General features: G+C 36.5%; 1 protein-coding gene across 3 annotated transcripts in view; it reads left to right on the forward strand.

Annotated features, from left to right (window-relative positions):
- Window positions 1–8,171, forward strand: part of SEPT7 (septin 7) — a 66,693-nt gene extending 58,522 nt beyond the window's left edge. For 2 of the 3 annotated variants that reach the window (XM_004676852.2, XM_012721024.1), the window contains 3 exons: window positions 2,190–2,325; window positions 5,372–5,511; window positions 7,116–8,167. In XM_004676852.2, coding sequence (XP_004676909.1) covers window positions 2,190–2,325; window positions 5,372–5,511; window positions 7,116–7,155 — 316 coding nt within the window. In that variant the 3' untranslated portion in view covers window positions 7,156–8,167. Of the gene's footprint in view, window positions 1–2,189; window positions 2,326–5,371; window positions 5,512–7,115 lie in introns of all 3 variants that reach the window. The other variant, XM_004676853.2, reaches the window with a different exon arrangement.
- Window positions 8,172–15,374: the final 7,203 nt, after the last annotated feature.

A 15,374-nucleotide genomic window follows, 5' to 3' on the forward strand; every position in this document is an offset into this window, starting at 1 on the left:
GTCTATTAGAAGCTTTACTCTAAGCTAGTGTTATCAAGCTGTGATTATTTTATGAAAGAATAGGTATTAGCTGATACAGTTCTTGGTAATAGTCCGTCCTTTTTTACTTAATTTGAGATTGTTGACCATAAGTGCAAAAACTTTTAGCAATGTATAATGTGTGCAGATTGGTGATGTTTATTATCATTAGAGAGAGTAATCCTGAAGGAACATTTGTATTATTAATAAGAAAGGTTAAGTTCATAAAGCAGTAATACTACATAGCAGTCAGTATTCCTTATATTGGGGGAGAACTGTACTTAATGTTTTTGTTTGTTTGTTTGTTTGTTTAGTATGTCTCCAGTGTCCTTAAAAAAAAAAAGCACACAAAGCATTAACAGTCATTGGCAAAGTCACCAGCAGTTCTCTTTTAAAATTGATCTTAATTCTGTTTATTTTCTTGCATATTTCCCAAATGGTGCTTGATTCTTAGACCCTAATTTATTTATTTATTTATTGACTTTGAGTTTCTGCTTATGCTAATAGCATACTTACTTGAAGTTTTTAATCAATCAGTTCCTTAGTTTTCTGATTTCAAGGATTCTGAGTGACTGTTAAAAAGATTCTGATTCATTAAATATGGGATGGGTTTGTATTTTCAGTAAGCACTCAAAATAATTCTAATACAAGTGACCAGTAATGCATGCTTCACAAAACACCTCTAGAAACTTGCTATGGTTATTTTAAAAATTAGTTGATTTTTAATTTCTTTTTTTTTATAATTAAAGGACAAGATTCTGTTTTGAGTTGACATTTTATACTGCTAAAAAGCAAATTGTCCCAGAGTTAGTAATTATTTGTTGTCAAGAGTAAATAGAAAAATATTTTTTCTATTTGGGAATTCCAGTTGGGAATGACTTTAGTTGAAATTGATATTGTTATAATTTATTAAATTGGGTTTTTACTACTTTATTGGATAACACATGGTGAAACTAAATGAAGTCATTTGGAAGTTTTATCCTTTGGTTGTAAATGTCTTGAAAATGTTGGCAATATTAGAAAATACCCCAGTTGAATTAACAAAAGAAAAAACAGTACCCACAACTAATGGTGCTTTAGCTCATGTGAGGTACTTTTGTAGCTAAGGAGCTAGCTATTCATGAATAACTGAAAAGAATAGCTAATACTTAAATATATGAAGTAAGCAAATATGCATTTTGGTCTTCTTATTGACCTATTTTTGCTGTAACTGGACTTTTCCCTTCATAGCACTATATCCTGTGAAAATGATGACAGCTGAGCAAATTGATGTTGCAGGAATTTTGAAGTCAAAGAGGCAAGGTCATTAATAACAGATTGCCAGTACTACAGCTATCTTACTTTGCTCAGAGTATCCCTACGTAATCCTAAATAACACGTTTGTAACATGTAACACCACACATTGTTTTTAATAGAAACATGTTTAATATTGGAAAATACAGATCATCTTTGAGGTTATGATATAATGCCGTTTTGTCATCTGGAAGTTTTCATACCTTCAGCTACTTTTGGAACAGTATAGTGTAGGTAAAGAATAGATAAGAGAGTGTAAGAGGTCTTCTTGTAAAATAAGATGGGTTATCTGTAATTTGAAGACTTTCAGGCAGATCACTTTAGGCAGAATTTTTGAAGACTTTCAGGCAGATCACTTTATGCAGAATTTTGTATAGAAGTTAAGAATCTGGACATTGATTGTCTTAAAACTGCCCATGCCAGTGTGATCTTTCTGAATACTCTATTTCTCACCTTCAGGAAGGTGTTTATAAAATGAAACGACAAATTTGTATTGTAATTTAAGATGGTGTCCAAATAATTTGTTTATCTTGAAACTTATTTTTTAAAAAGGCAGAGGGGGCCCTCCCTAGTGGTGCAAAGGTTGAAGTGCAGCACTATGAAGTATCTGCAGCCACTGCAGCGTGAGTTCCATACTCTGCCAGGGAAGTGACCCACATGGCACAGGCAGACCTTTCCTGTCTCGCTTGCTGCTCCCCTCCAAATCCTTTCACCCCTGGCACCTCTGGCCTGTACCCTGTTCTTGTATGCATACATAAATAAATCTTTTTTAAAATTTCAAAAGGCAGAGAATTTAGTAATCTAAATATCTTGTTTTTAAATCACTTTTGAAAATTTTAGTATTACAGTTCTAATGATTTCCTCAATATTCATAACAGGAGCCCTCTTGCACAAATGGAAGAAGAGAGACGAGAGCATGTGGCTAAGATGAAGAAAATGGAAATGGAGATGGAGCAGGTGTTTGACATGAAGGTCAAAGAAAAAGTTCAAAAACTGAAGGACTCTGAAGCTGAGGTAATCAACCTAGGAGGTCTAGCTCTAATGACACAGTGTTCCTTTTTGAAATGATAAATATCTTTAATAAGAGATCATAAATAATATAACCTTTTACTCATTTTTTATAATATAATACCCTATAACAAGATGGATAAATACAAGCATGTGTTTATAATAAAGTGATGTATGCTTCAATATGTAAATGTTTGCACACAGATTTATACTTGGTAGGAAGATATGCTAGTTCTAATATTTATAATGTATTACTGCTTTTGATGAGCAAGTTAAGAAAAATGAAATCATAAGTTCTTGCATATACAGTGTATAAAAAAAAGATAAGCGTTTTGGGTGGATTAAGAGTACAAACTAGTGCTGGTATAATAGCAGGTGTGACTTCATTGGAATAAGAATGAGAATGAACCTTTCATTGAACTAAGGACATGCTAACAGTCAAAGGGAAAGAAAATGAATTGGTCTTATTTGCAAGATAGTTTCAAAGTAATTGTCAGTGTTACAATATCAGATAGGATAATGATAAAGCATTCCAAGAATATGAAATATTTTTAAAAGAATGTTTAAAGATAAAATTGAGTGAGATCTGTGTCATGTGGCTCCACTTATAAAAATAATCTCTTACCCAAAAAAAGGGAGAACTATATTGTTTTATTTGTGATAAGGTTAATTAAGCAGGGTATGAAATTATCCTCCTGGTTTGAGATTGCCAACCAGGACTAGTATTCCATTTGGAGATTAAATTTAGCCTTTTTTAGTTTACTAGCATGTTATTAAATCCGTCTATTTGAGTCCCTAATTGATAAGTAATCTGGAAGATTTATATCAGAAGGGACATTAAAAACATGATTAATTGGCCCTCCCTGGTGGCGCAGCGGGGTTAAAGCACAGCACTAAGAAGCTTAAGCCGCTTCTGCATGAGTTTGATCCCCGCCTGCCCCGGAGGTGACCACATGGCATGGTAGACCTCTCCTGACCCGCCTGCTGCTCTCCTCAGCAGTGTGTTTCGTCAATCTGCCGGTTCTGCTCCCCACTCTGTCTATGGTGAATCCTCTCACCCTCCGCATCTCTGGCCTATACCCCAGTTCTGTATGAAAAAATAAATCTTTAAAAAAAAAAACATGATTAATCAAGGTTCTGCATTATCTCTATATTTACGGCCCATTGACAATATAAAAATTGAATTTATAGTTGGTATAGAAATATCCATGCTACCAAGAATAAATCATATTGACAAATAACTATAAAACTATAATCAAAGAACACTTTAGAGTTTTCACGATTGTTGGGAATGGTAAAAACAAGAGTTTTGAGATTCTTAATTATTCTTTGAAGTATGGAGTCTTTCTTAGCATTGAAAGACCAATAAAGAGGGTAACGTTTTCCCTGTATTATAAACCGTATAACTGTATTAGTGAAAAAACCTATTTGGTCTTTTTAAATAAATTCATATGTGTTACTAAAATTCGGGGTCTAGCTGCTAATAATCAAGCTGCATGGTGCATCAGTCACAGTGCTAAGTAAGCATCTTAACATATTGTTATTTAATCCACATTACAGCCCTGTGAGAGGTGGTTATTTTTTATCTCTCTTTTTTACATGAGGTGAAAGATAAATTGATTTGGTCAGTGCTATCTACCTGTTTCGATCAAATAAGTAGAATCTCCTAATTTAACTCAAAGTTTGCTCTTAACTCATCACCAAGTCCACAATCATGTACCCACAATTTCAAATACTAAAAAGCTCTAAAAACTGAAAAACTGTACATGAACTAACAGTGTTTGGCCCACTTGAGGTGAACATTCTACTGCAAAAAATAGTATTGTATGTGATTATAAATGCCAGGTAGACAGTTCAAAAGATATTTTGTAAATGTAGTCTATAAATCTTTCTGCGCATCTTCTCAAATACAAAAGATTCTGAACTGCAAGAGGTTTTTGAGAGTTAGGGATTGTGAATTGTATTTTCCACTGCACACAATTAATATAAAATATGCTCGTGTAAAGAATGATGAACACTTGTCTACCTACTGACCACCTTAAGTTCAGTTGAGGCTCCTTTGGGCTTTTGCCTGTTGTGTTCTCTCCTTCCACAAGTAATTATTCTGAATTGCATATGTTAGATTACCTGGCATTTTTCTAATAACACATTTTTCTGTGTTTCTACTTTTTGATATTTTTATCAGTAGGTTTTTAGTATCAGGAATTTATCTCAAATTTGACTCATATTAAGTTTATCTTAGATGGTTTCATTTTGTAGGAGTTACATGAAATATTTGTAGTAAGAATGACTATAAAGTCACTTTTTTGTGAGTCTGTTATGCAATTGAGAACAGATTGTATGCAAAAGTATTATTACAATCCAAATCAAGATGTAATATGATCTCCAATAGAACTAATTCCTGGACACTTGAAGATTTTCAGTAATCCTTGGATATTTAGTGTAGTGAGGTTTAATTTTATTATTTTTAATTTGTAAGACTTTTCTTCTGAAATAGGTTGACTAATGCCTAAATGAAATCATTCAATGAATCATTAAATAAGCTCCTTGTTTCTGTGTTACTTTCCCACCTTTCAACCGGCATTTTATACAGCGTGTTCACTATGTGAGAAGGGGTACCTGCATTAGAATCACTGGGCTTGTTATGTTAAAAATGCAGTTTCTAGACTTACCACCTGAAAATTATAATTTAGTATGTCTGGGTGAAGTGAAGTATACTGTATATCTAACAAACAATTCAAGTGATTTGTATGAAAATTAATCTGTGAAAACCACTTTATTAAGATCAGAGGCCCTTACTTTGATCTTGGAACTTATAGGTACTTATAAAGTGCATAAAACTGTAAACAAACTTGTACTTTTTCTTTCTATTTGCCAAGATTATCTCTTGGGAACTTATTCTCACTGGTCTGTTAGTTGCAGTTCCTATAGGAGGAGGAATCCTATATGGTACTTCCAGGTTGTGCTGTTAAAATTGGGGTGCCTGGATCAAATGTACTTCTGCTCCTGATTTCTTAAACAGTTTTGTTTTATATATTATGCTGTGATTTAGCTCCAGCGGCGCCATGAGCAAATGAAAAAGAATTTGGAAGCACAGCACAAAGAATTAGAGGAAAAACGCCGTCAGTTTGAAGATGAGAAAGCAAACTGGGAAGCCCAACAACGTATTTTAGAACAACAGAACTCTTCAAGGTAATTAATATCAGACTCCAGGAAATGTGCATATATAAGTATAAATAATTTAATTTAAAGATTTATTTTTCTGTTTATAAAGTGGCATTGTAGGAAAACACTACAACATGAATACCAACTGATAAGGTTTGGATTATTTAGAAGATGTGGCATCCTTATAGTGAAATACTAGTCATCAGGAAAGAGAATGTTGTTATTTACAACAACAGAAAAGGAGTTTGAGGGAATCTTGTGTAGTAAAGTAAGTCAGAAGGACTAAGATAAACATTGAGCATTTACAAGGCAAACGATTCAAAAAAGTAAAGTATTAAAATAGAGGATGCTAGTAAATGAAGTGGGGCTTCTCAGGTTAAAAAGGATGGAGATAAGAAAAAGGGTCAAAGAGGATTAAGGAATGGTGATAGAAAGAAAAAATAGTGGGTACAATAATATCCATGAAACTAAATAAAAAGAATAAAGATACCACCATTTTCAAGTATTGCAATATTTTTGTGAATGAAAATTTTTATATCGATATAGTCTGGCTATAATAGTATTTTTTGCTACATTTTCCATGAGTTAACAAACTCCAGAATTAGCGTTTAACATTTTCATTACATTGTCCCACTGGATTTAGTTTAATTTCTTATCCCCTTTATGTTGTACATATCAGTCGTGTTCAGTTCTTAGCAAGCATAGAAGGTACCATGTACAATTTTTTTTATAAATTTAGAGCTGTTTTAATTGTATTGGACTGATATGAGGTAAAATTTTGGATATCTGATCCCTAATCCAGCTAATCAGTTTCTTAAACTCAGTAACATTTGCACCTTGGTTTTCTTTTTTTCCCATTAAAATGTGAAAAGTTGGGCCCTCCCTGGTGGCACAGTGGGTTAAAGCACAGCACTAGGTAGGAAGCTGGTAGCAGCTGCTTCAGCACTACTTTACAAGTTTGATCCCCAGCTAGGGAGGCGACCCATATGGTATAGCAGAACTCTCCTGTCTTGCCCACTACTCTCCTCAGCAGTATATTTCAGCCAGACTACGTTCTGCTTCCCACTCTGTCTCTGGTGTATCCTCTCACTGCCCCACACCTCTGGCCTATACCCCAGTTTTGTATGCATAAATAAATAAATCTTTGAAAAAGTATATGAAAAGTTGTATCCTGTAAGAATTCTACATTTCCAAGATTAAGTATTTGGTCTGTAGTATTTCCTTCCAGTAATTTTTTTCCCCAAGTAGGAGGAAAATATATTTATGAAAAAGCAAATGTGTTGTGGAATGCAGATGTTTGTAGCAGAGAAGGAAACTTTGATGTCAGTTGATTGTTTTTATTTTATGCTATTACATTTGGGGAAAAGATTGTTCTTACATTTAAAATAATGGGTTTTTGTTACAGTTTTTACTTCTTATTCTGGAATTTCATCTAGCATTTGGTTGTCTAAAAAGTACTAGTAAAGACTAGTACTGTTGTTAATGTTCACTTCTAAATCTTAGATATTCATCCAGTATTTTAAACGAAACAGTGTAGTATTTGAAAATCAAACACAGTTGTAATTATCTGTTGCTCTCATTTGTTGTTTATAATGTCACTTATTTTGATTATTTTCCTTTTAATCATTTAGAACCTTGGAGAAGAACAAGAAGAAAGGGAAGATCTTTTAAACCCTCTAGTGACCACCAGTTACGTATTAGTTGCCAATATGCCAGCTTGGACATCAGTGTTTGTTGGATCCGTTTGACCAATTTGCACCAGTTTTATCCATAATGATGGATTTAACAGCATGACAAAATTTTTCTGTTGTTGTTCTTGATGGAAATTAAGATGCCTTTAATTGTATAGGGTGTTGTGTACTTAGAAACTAACAGCTCTAAGTACCTTTCCTACATTTTTCTTTTTTTTTTTTATTAAACAGATGTCTTCAATTTAATGCAAGAAAACATTTTACTGTTGTACAATCATGTTCTGGTGGTTTGATTGTTTACAGGATATTCCAAAATAAAAGGACTCTGGAAGGTTTTCATTGAGGATAAATTGCCATAATATGATGCTAAACTATGCTTCTCTCTGATAATTATACTACAAAGGTTCCATTCAATGCAGCGTATACAATAATGTAATTTAGTCTAACACAGTTGACCCTATTTTTTGACACTTCCATTGTTTAAAAATACACATGGAAAAAAAAACCTATATGCTTACAGTGCACCTAGAGCTTTTTTATAACAACCTTTTTTTGTTTGTTTGTTTCGGATTCTTTAAACTTATATTATTTTCATTTAGTGCCCTCTTTAGCCAGAATCTCATTACTGCTTCATTTTTTGTGATAACATTTAATTTAGGTATTTTCCATATATTGGCCCTGCTAAAATAGAATATAGCATCTTTCATATGGTAGGAACCAACAAAGAAACTTTTCTTTAATTCCCTTTTTACATTTTATGGTAAGTAGCAGGGGAAAAATTGCATTTATAGGTCATTTCTAGGCAAAATTGTGAAGCTAATGACCAACCTGTTTCTACCTATGTGCAGTCTCTTTATTTTACTAGACATGGAAATCATGGCCTCTTAAAAAGAAAAAAGACACCATTCTGCATTTAGCTGTATTCATATATTGCATTTCTGTATTTTTTTGTTTGTATTGTAAAAAATTCACATAATAAACAATGTTGTGATGTAACAGAGTGTGGGTTCTTAAATATTTGTAAACTGATATACAAGAGTAGAAGATATTTGGGAAGAAACTTTTCAGCTGAATTTTTCTTCTCCATGATATAACTATCTTTTCTCTTGTATGTCTGATAATTTAAAATGTTTATATGCATATTTAATAGCGAAAGCATTTCTCTACCCATTGCCGTTTCTTACTAATTTTACTTCTCTGAAAATAAACCCCAACTCATTCCCATTAAATAAATTCTCATGTCCCTAGAAATTAAAGTTATTTTAACTGGAAAAGAGGAAGTGAATTTCTTTTTTACTAAGGTCAAAATGATACAGATTTTAGCATAATACTTTATGGCATGCCGAATATAATTAATGCAACCCAGTTCATCACTTCAAAAAGTTTCACCTTAAAATTAATGATCCAAGCAGAAAGGAAGTAAGTAATCATTCCAGTTAGCCAGTATGTTTGTTTACTTCAGTTGCTGAATGATTTAAAATATGTCAGTATGCTTGAAAGATTTATTGCTTTTCCAAACATACATGGATCTAAAATGTAAAACATGTATTAGGATGGTAATTCATATTGTAGAGTCCTGACTTTACATATAAGTTTAACCTAGGGTACTAGTTTTAAAGTAGATGTTATGGGACATTACTTCAATAATCATTTGTGTCCTTAGTAGCCATTACTAGTTAAATATTATCTTAGTTTTATCTTAATTAATCCTAAAGTATCTTGGGATACTTGTTATGCTATTGGAGAGCATAACATCCTGTGAGTTGCATTTTAAAAGACAGGTGGCTTTATTCCAAGATCTAGAATCAAATGATCAAGAATAACTAAGCAATTATGTGAGGGCAAGTGGAACTAGTGTGTTTGACTTCTTGCATTAAGAGAGGCTGGGTTAATAACTCTAACCAGAAAAGTTTGGCTTTGGGGTATTAAGAACAACCTACTGAATTGAAGGATGCAAAATGAGAAAGTTTTTATAGACTCCTTGGCTAATTGGTGAAGTACTGCTGATTCTAGAAACTGGTTCTCATAGCTACCTTTTAAAATTTCTGCATACTTCGATTTGTACACCGCCTTTATTTTTACACGCTAGTGAAAACTTTGTCTTTATCCATGTCAGACCTAGGTTTTTACCTGAATCTGTTCTAGAATCTGTACATTACTGGATCTTTTAAATGTTAATTCCAGATTTTTCAAGCATGCTGAGGGTTATTTTTGCTACGGTGGGCCTGTGGATTGTCACCATTTTTATGTGGCCATTTATATGTAACATTATGAGTCTTGATAGGCCACCTATTAAAAAAAATTGGGCATTACCTAGTCTCTAGTATTGGTGGCATTGTATAATGAAAGTAACTCTTTAATCACTTTTTCTAATTAAGCAACCTTGACCAAGTAAATACTAATATCTGAAAAAGTACTTTGGCCATCCATGATGAAGTTTTACTGCCACCTAGTGGAATGAGATCTAATTGTTTACCAAGCTCACAAGTAACAGGAAGTGGATAGTAAATGACACATAAGGTTAATTTCTATATACCGCAGGTTATATAATTTTGAGGGCTGAGGAGATAGACTCTTGGTTCTCAGACTCATTAGTTTAGTATCACACTATCACTTGCACATTGACACCTTGCATCTTATATGCCTTTTATCCTCTTAGTGAAACTGACCTAGGAATATAGAGATCAGGGTATATAGTAGGTAAGAAAGAATAAAGTTTAAGGCACTCTGATAATGTCTCAAGAGCCAAATGTTTATTGAACGAGCAAGTGTCTAGATCACTCACTCTAAATGTAAACTTGATCACATTTCCTTATTAAAATATTTTCAAACATGTATCCCTAATTATGAAATAAATTACATAACTAACTACAAATTTAAAGAGGAAGGAAAAGTTTAGCATTCTTCCCAGGTTGTCTGTCTAATCCATTCTACTTTGGATGTCATTTAGTATGTAGATGGTTAATATTCAACTATTGTTGAAACCTCAAGGAAGTTTTAGTGAAGACTGCTGTGGTACCCTATCTGATGTAAAAGGAAGAAGTGTTGTCTGCCACTCTGTAAGTTAGACCTTGTTCTAATAAAAAGTTTGCAAATGTAAACATCTACCCCAGGATATTTTCCCTGCCCTTTTATAATAGTAATTCATGATTTCAACACTTAGTTATAAGTAGTAAGCAAAATAGTGAACATTATTCACATTTAATTATTCATAGGTAGCAGTACCATCCTGTCAAAGATGTGGAAACAGGTTTGGAGATGTTTACGTACCCAGTAGGATTGATGGTAACTGGTAGAACTATAGTGTGAACCCGTCTTGGTGGCCCCAGGGCCTGTATGCCTCAACTTCATGCTATATGATCCCCAGTTTATGCTACTATACTTATACTATCAACAGACAGCCTGGAGGAGGAGGAAACTGAATACACCACCTATGTTCAAATACCAGAGTCTGAATTGAGGGTGTACTTTTCCTTTCAAAATATTTCTTTAGCTCTAAAATAGGACCCACCTCTCATTTTGGAATGAGCATCACTTTGACTGCTATATGACTGTATATATGAAAGTGGGCCTGAGGAACTTGTCTGAATGTTGATGGCAGTAGTGATGCCAGGGCCATGACCATGACCAACCCAAGAGTATTGGTTTTCCAGTTTTCAGTGGTGGTTCATTTGCAGTGTCTCTGTGCTCTAATCAGTTCCCAAACCTACTTTGTACCCGGAGATGACCTTTTGGAGTTAGGAAATGTAGTATGCATCAACAGTAAGGAACACCATGGAAATAAACTAGTTTTGATGAGAATTTTTAATGGGAGTTGTAAAATACATCACTCTTTGCAAATAATGTTGAAATGGTCTATCAGAGTGATCACATCTTTGGTGAAAGCATTACTGCTTTTCAAACAAACTTGGTCCCCATGATTTGGAACTAATCCATAGAATGTTCAAAGTTTATAGTGTCAGCTGTTTTCAGCAGAAAATAGGGTCCGACAATTTCCTGTGTTCTTTAGAAGTCTTTCAAAGTTTCACAGGAAGAATGAAGACTATTCTTACCCTGAATGTTTGCCCCATGGGGTGCTGGGCCCTGCAGAGTGGCCTTGTATTTGCAAAGGAGAGTCAAGTGAAAAGGAGACCTTGTTCTGTGCCAGACTCTCAAAGGGTAGCCTGAGACCTCATGGGCCACACAGAACCACTGTTTTGGATGCAGTGTTTGTAGATCTGCTGAAATCTAATGCCACTCAGGCTTTCTGAATTCCTCTGGGATTGTCAGAGGGAGTAGTTAACACCTCTGAGAGCAGAGTTCTGTGGAAATGTGGCATAAGATGGGGATGTAAGGAGACTAAGGCACTGCCAACAAATGTCTGTTTTTGTATTCTCTCTTCAAAGTGGACCCCCAGTTGTTGCTAGTCGCCACGCATGTTGCAAGGAACAGTATTTCAACCTGAATCGTTACAGGAAAACAGCAGGCCATAGAACTCCCATGAGTGAAAGACTGGCTCTCACACAAGTATGGGTGACTGAACTTGATCTATCAGGGGTCTACAATTTTTCTTCCTTTAATTCCCTTGAGTTTGAATGTCACTTGTCACATATTTAAATATCTGCTCTGCTCAATTCCAGGTGCAGAAAAGTTCCTGTATTTTGGGTTACCATTAATTCAAGTAACTTGAAGACACTTGTCAGGATGGGAGCTGTGACACAGACCTAGGTGTTAAACTCTTTTGCCTACATTTCAGAAGTCAAGGAATATATATTTTGTCTAATTGGAAGTGGGGGAAGTTGTCAATTTTTTGCCTAGGGATAAATCTTATAATCTTGTGGTTATGCAAATCTATGGCTTAGCTTGGTTTACTTTTTTTTTTTAAGATTTATTTGTGCATACAAAACTAGGGTACAGGCCAGAGGCACAGGGACAGTGAGAGGATTCCCCAGAGACAGAGTGGGGAGCAGAACAGGCAGACTGACAAAGTACACCGCTGGGGTAGCGGACAGGTCAGGAGAGGTCTGCCGCGCCATGTGGTCACCTCCAGGGCAGGCAGAGATTGAACTCCTGTGGAAGTGGCTTCAGCTTCTTAGTGCTGTGCTTTAACCTGCTGCGCCAAAACCTAATGTAATATTTCAAGAACACAGTTTTTTCACTCAGACACAAAATCCTCCTTAGACCTGGTAGCTGAGATACTAGGAACTAAAATTAACATTTCTGGAACTTCTAGTTCATTAGGGCCTAAGTAAGCATTAGTGCCTGCATAGTCAGGTTCCTGGAAGGTGGAGTAGAGGCCACTGATGCCAGTTCACCTCTGTGATCGTTATTCAGATGGGACTGGCCTAATTACACCTTATGTCCTGAAAAGGAGATGGGTTTTCCCTCCAGCTTATACTGGGGGGACTTATAAATTCATCCTACTAAATATAGAATATTCAGCAACATTCATATAGGGAAGACTGTTTATCAAGGAAGATATCTCACTTGAAAATCTGAGGGGGGCCCTCCCTGGTTGTGCAGGGGGTTAAAGTGCAGCACTATGAAACTATCTGCAGCCACTGCAGCATGAATTCAATCCCTGGCCAGGGATGTGACCCACATGGTGCAGCAGACCTCTCCTGTCTTGCCTGCTGCTCCCATCAGCAGTGTATATCAGTCAATCTGCCTGTTCTGCTTCCCACTCTGCCTCTGGTGAATCTTCTCACCCCCTGCACCTCTGGCCTATACCCCAGTTCCTGTATGTATAAATAAATAAATCTTTAAAAAAAAAAAAAAACCTGAGGGGAAGGAATCTTAGCAAAGAGAAAAGTGCAGCAACCATCTAACCATCTGAGAACTTTACCAGGGCTGAAGGACCTGATTCCAAGATCTGTCACTCAGATCACCTGCAGTTTGCTAGTGGAGACCTCAGCCCTCCCTTGCCACATTGACACCTCTGTTGGGCTGCTTCTGTGTCCTGGTAACCATGGCTAGCCTCCCTAAGCTAGTGATCCAAGTGAGAGCAAGGTATAAGCCACAACACATTGTATGACCTAATTTTGGGTGTCACACAATGTCATTTTTTGCAGTATGCCTGATATAGTTCAGCCATGTTCAGTGAGCAGGACTGCTGTGCAGGAGCTATAGAACTGAAGACTGCTACCACACTTTATCTTTTTTGGTGGATGTTTTTTCAATTTTACAAATAATACTGTAGTACACATTTCTGTATACATTATCTTGTCCAGTCATACAAAGCTCGTATAGATTTTTGTATCAACATGGAATAAAGTCACAAACCTATGGTTTCTAGGTTCCTAAGATGTCAAGGAATCAGAGAGGCACCATGCAGAATGTCTTATTCCTGTCTCCTTCCTACTCTGACCAGATGACTGCACAGCTTCATGTTACGGCCTCAGTTAACTCTAGGCTTATATTTTTACAGTGCCATGGTCAGAAAAGACATCAGGATCTCTCTCTTTGGAGTTTGAAAAATCTCAGGGAAGAACTGCAACTGGCCCATTGTGGTGGGTGGTTAAGCTACTCAGAGAACCTGTGCTAGCTAGACAACATTCCTACTCCCCTACAAAATTGCACCCTAGGGATTGTGGTAAATATATCTATTCTACAGACAAATTGGACTGTTTAAAAAAGTTCAGTTTATTACTACCCCAATCACCCAAATTCTACTCTGGTCCTAAAGGTGCACCATCTCAGGCCTTGGCCTATGCTGGTTATTGAGAAGCTTTGCCAGGACTTTAGCCATCTTCTCACACCCCAGAGTCCTTGAACCGGCTCTACCTCTTTCCCTCCCTTTTTCCTGCCTGCCCTGGTTGTGAGTTGACACTGGACCCTACTCTATGGGTCATGATGGACACAGATCTCACACAATCCCAACACCCCTGCCCCAAGGCTGGCTTCCGACAAATAGCCCCAACAGATTGTCATGCCCTCTCCCCATATGTATATATATATATATATATATATATATATATATATATATATATATATATATATAAGTTTTATTTATTTATTCATACAGAACTGGGGTACAGGCCAGAGATGTGGAGGGTGAGAGCATTCCCCAGGGACAGAGGGGGTACAGAACAGGCAGATCGACGAAGTACACTGCTGAGGGGAGCAGCGGGCGGGTCAGGAGAGGTCTGCTGCACCATGAGGGTCGACTCCAGGGCAGGGATGGAACTCATGCTGAAGTGGCCTTAGCTTCTTAGTGCTGCGCTTTAACCCGCTGCACCACCAGGGGGGGCCATTTGATATTTTTAATAAGCTTTTTCTTCTGATTTCCAATTCTGATAAAATGTATAAAATATAGTCCAATTTTTTTTTCTGAATCATTTTTGAGTCGTTTGCTCCCCTGGCCCCTTATTTTAAGTACTTAGATGTGTCCTAGAAACAAGGAAGCTGTCATATATCAGTACAATAAATAAAAATGATGAAATTTAATGAACCATTAATAAAACTTTAAAAAATTACATATTTTTTTTTTACCTTATCTTCAACTATATGACTATGAATTAGCATTTAGCTACATTGCATTTAGCATGCTGGACCAAAGTCCCCAATTTAATTGGCTGTTGTGCCTTCATTTCCTTCAAGTACATTTCAAAGGAATCATCTCAGAATCTCTGGGCCTGCACCCTTCCTTACCGTTAAATCCTGTGACTCGACTGGATTGAATCAGTGACAGTGTTGATGCCAATCTCGTGTCCAGGCGCCCTATTCATCTTTCTGCCTTAGGGGACAGACTCGTTCTTTCCCACTCTTTGTTCGCTCACTCATTCATTCGGCCATTCATTCATTCAGTCTGATCACCTCTGAGCACTAGTCTCACCCACAAAACAGCGGGAGGGAGGGTGGTGTAGGTTCTGGTTGCAAGTGTCAGCTCTGTGCAGGACACACACCTCAGAGAAACTACAATGAAACACCCAAGGGGATAGATACTTGGTGCAGGGCCACAGTAGCAGAAAATTGGGTGTGGTCAACATGTGCTCTGGTTTGAATGTGCATATTGACTGACCTCAGGTTCACCTCTCCTGCGTCCTAGGTGGCAGTAGGCCCTCCTTGTCCCTAGGGCAACCTTTGCCATCCACGGAGACTTCTGCTGCCTGATGGGTGAGACTAGAATCCTGCTGTTACCTCCCAGGGTTCGGAGGAGTAAAGTAACTGGAGGAAGTGGCCTGGCTAGCTCAGGTCTGCTTTGACATAGGTGGGCTCCCC

This window comes from Condylura cristata, unplaced genomic scaffold (genome assembly GCF_000260355.1).
Source record: "Condylura cristata isolate star-nosed mole 26May11 unplaced genomic scaffold, ConCri1.0 scaffold00005, whole genome shotgun sequence".
Classification (NCBI taxonomy): Eukaryota; Metazoa; Chordata; class Mammalia; order Eulipotyphla; family Talpidae; genus Condylura; species Condylura cristata.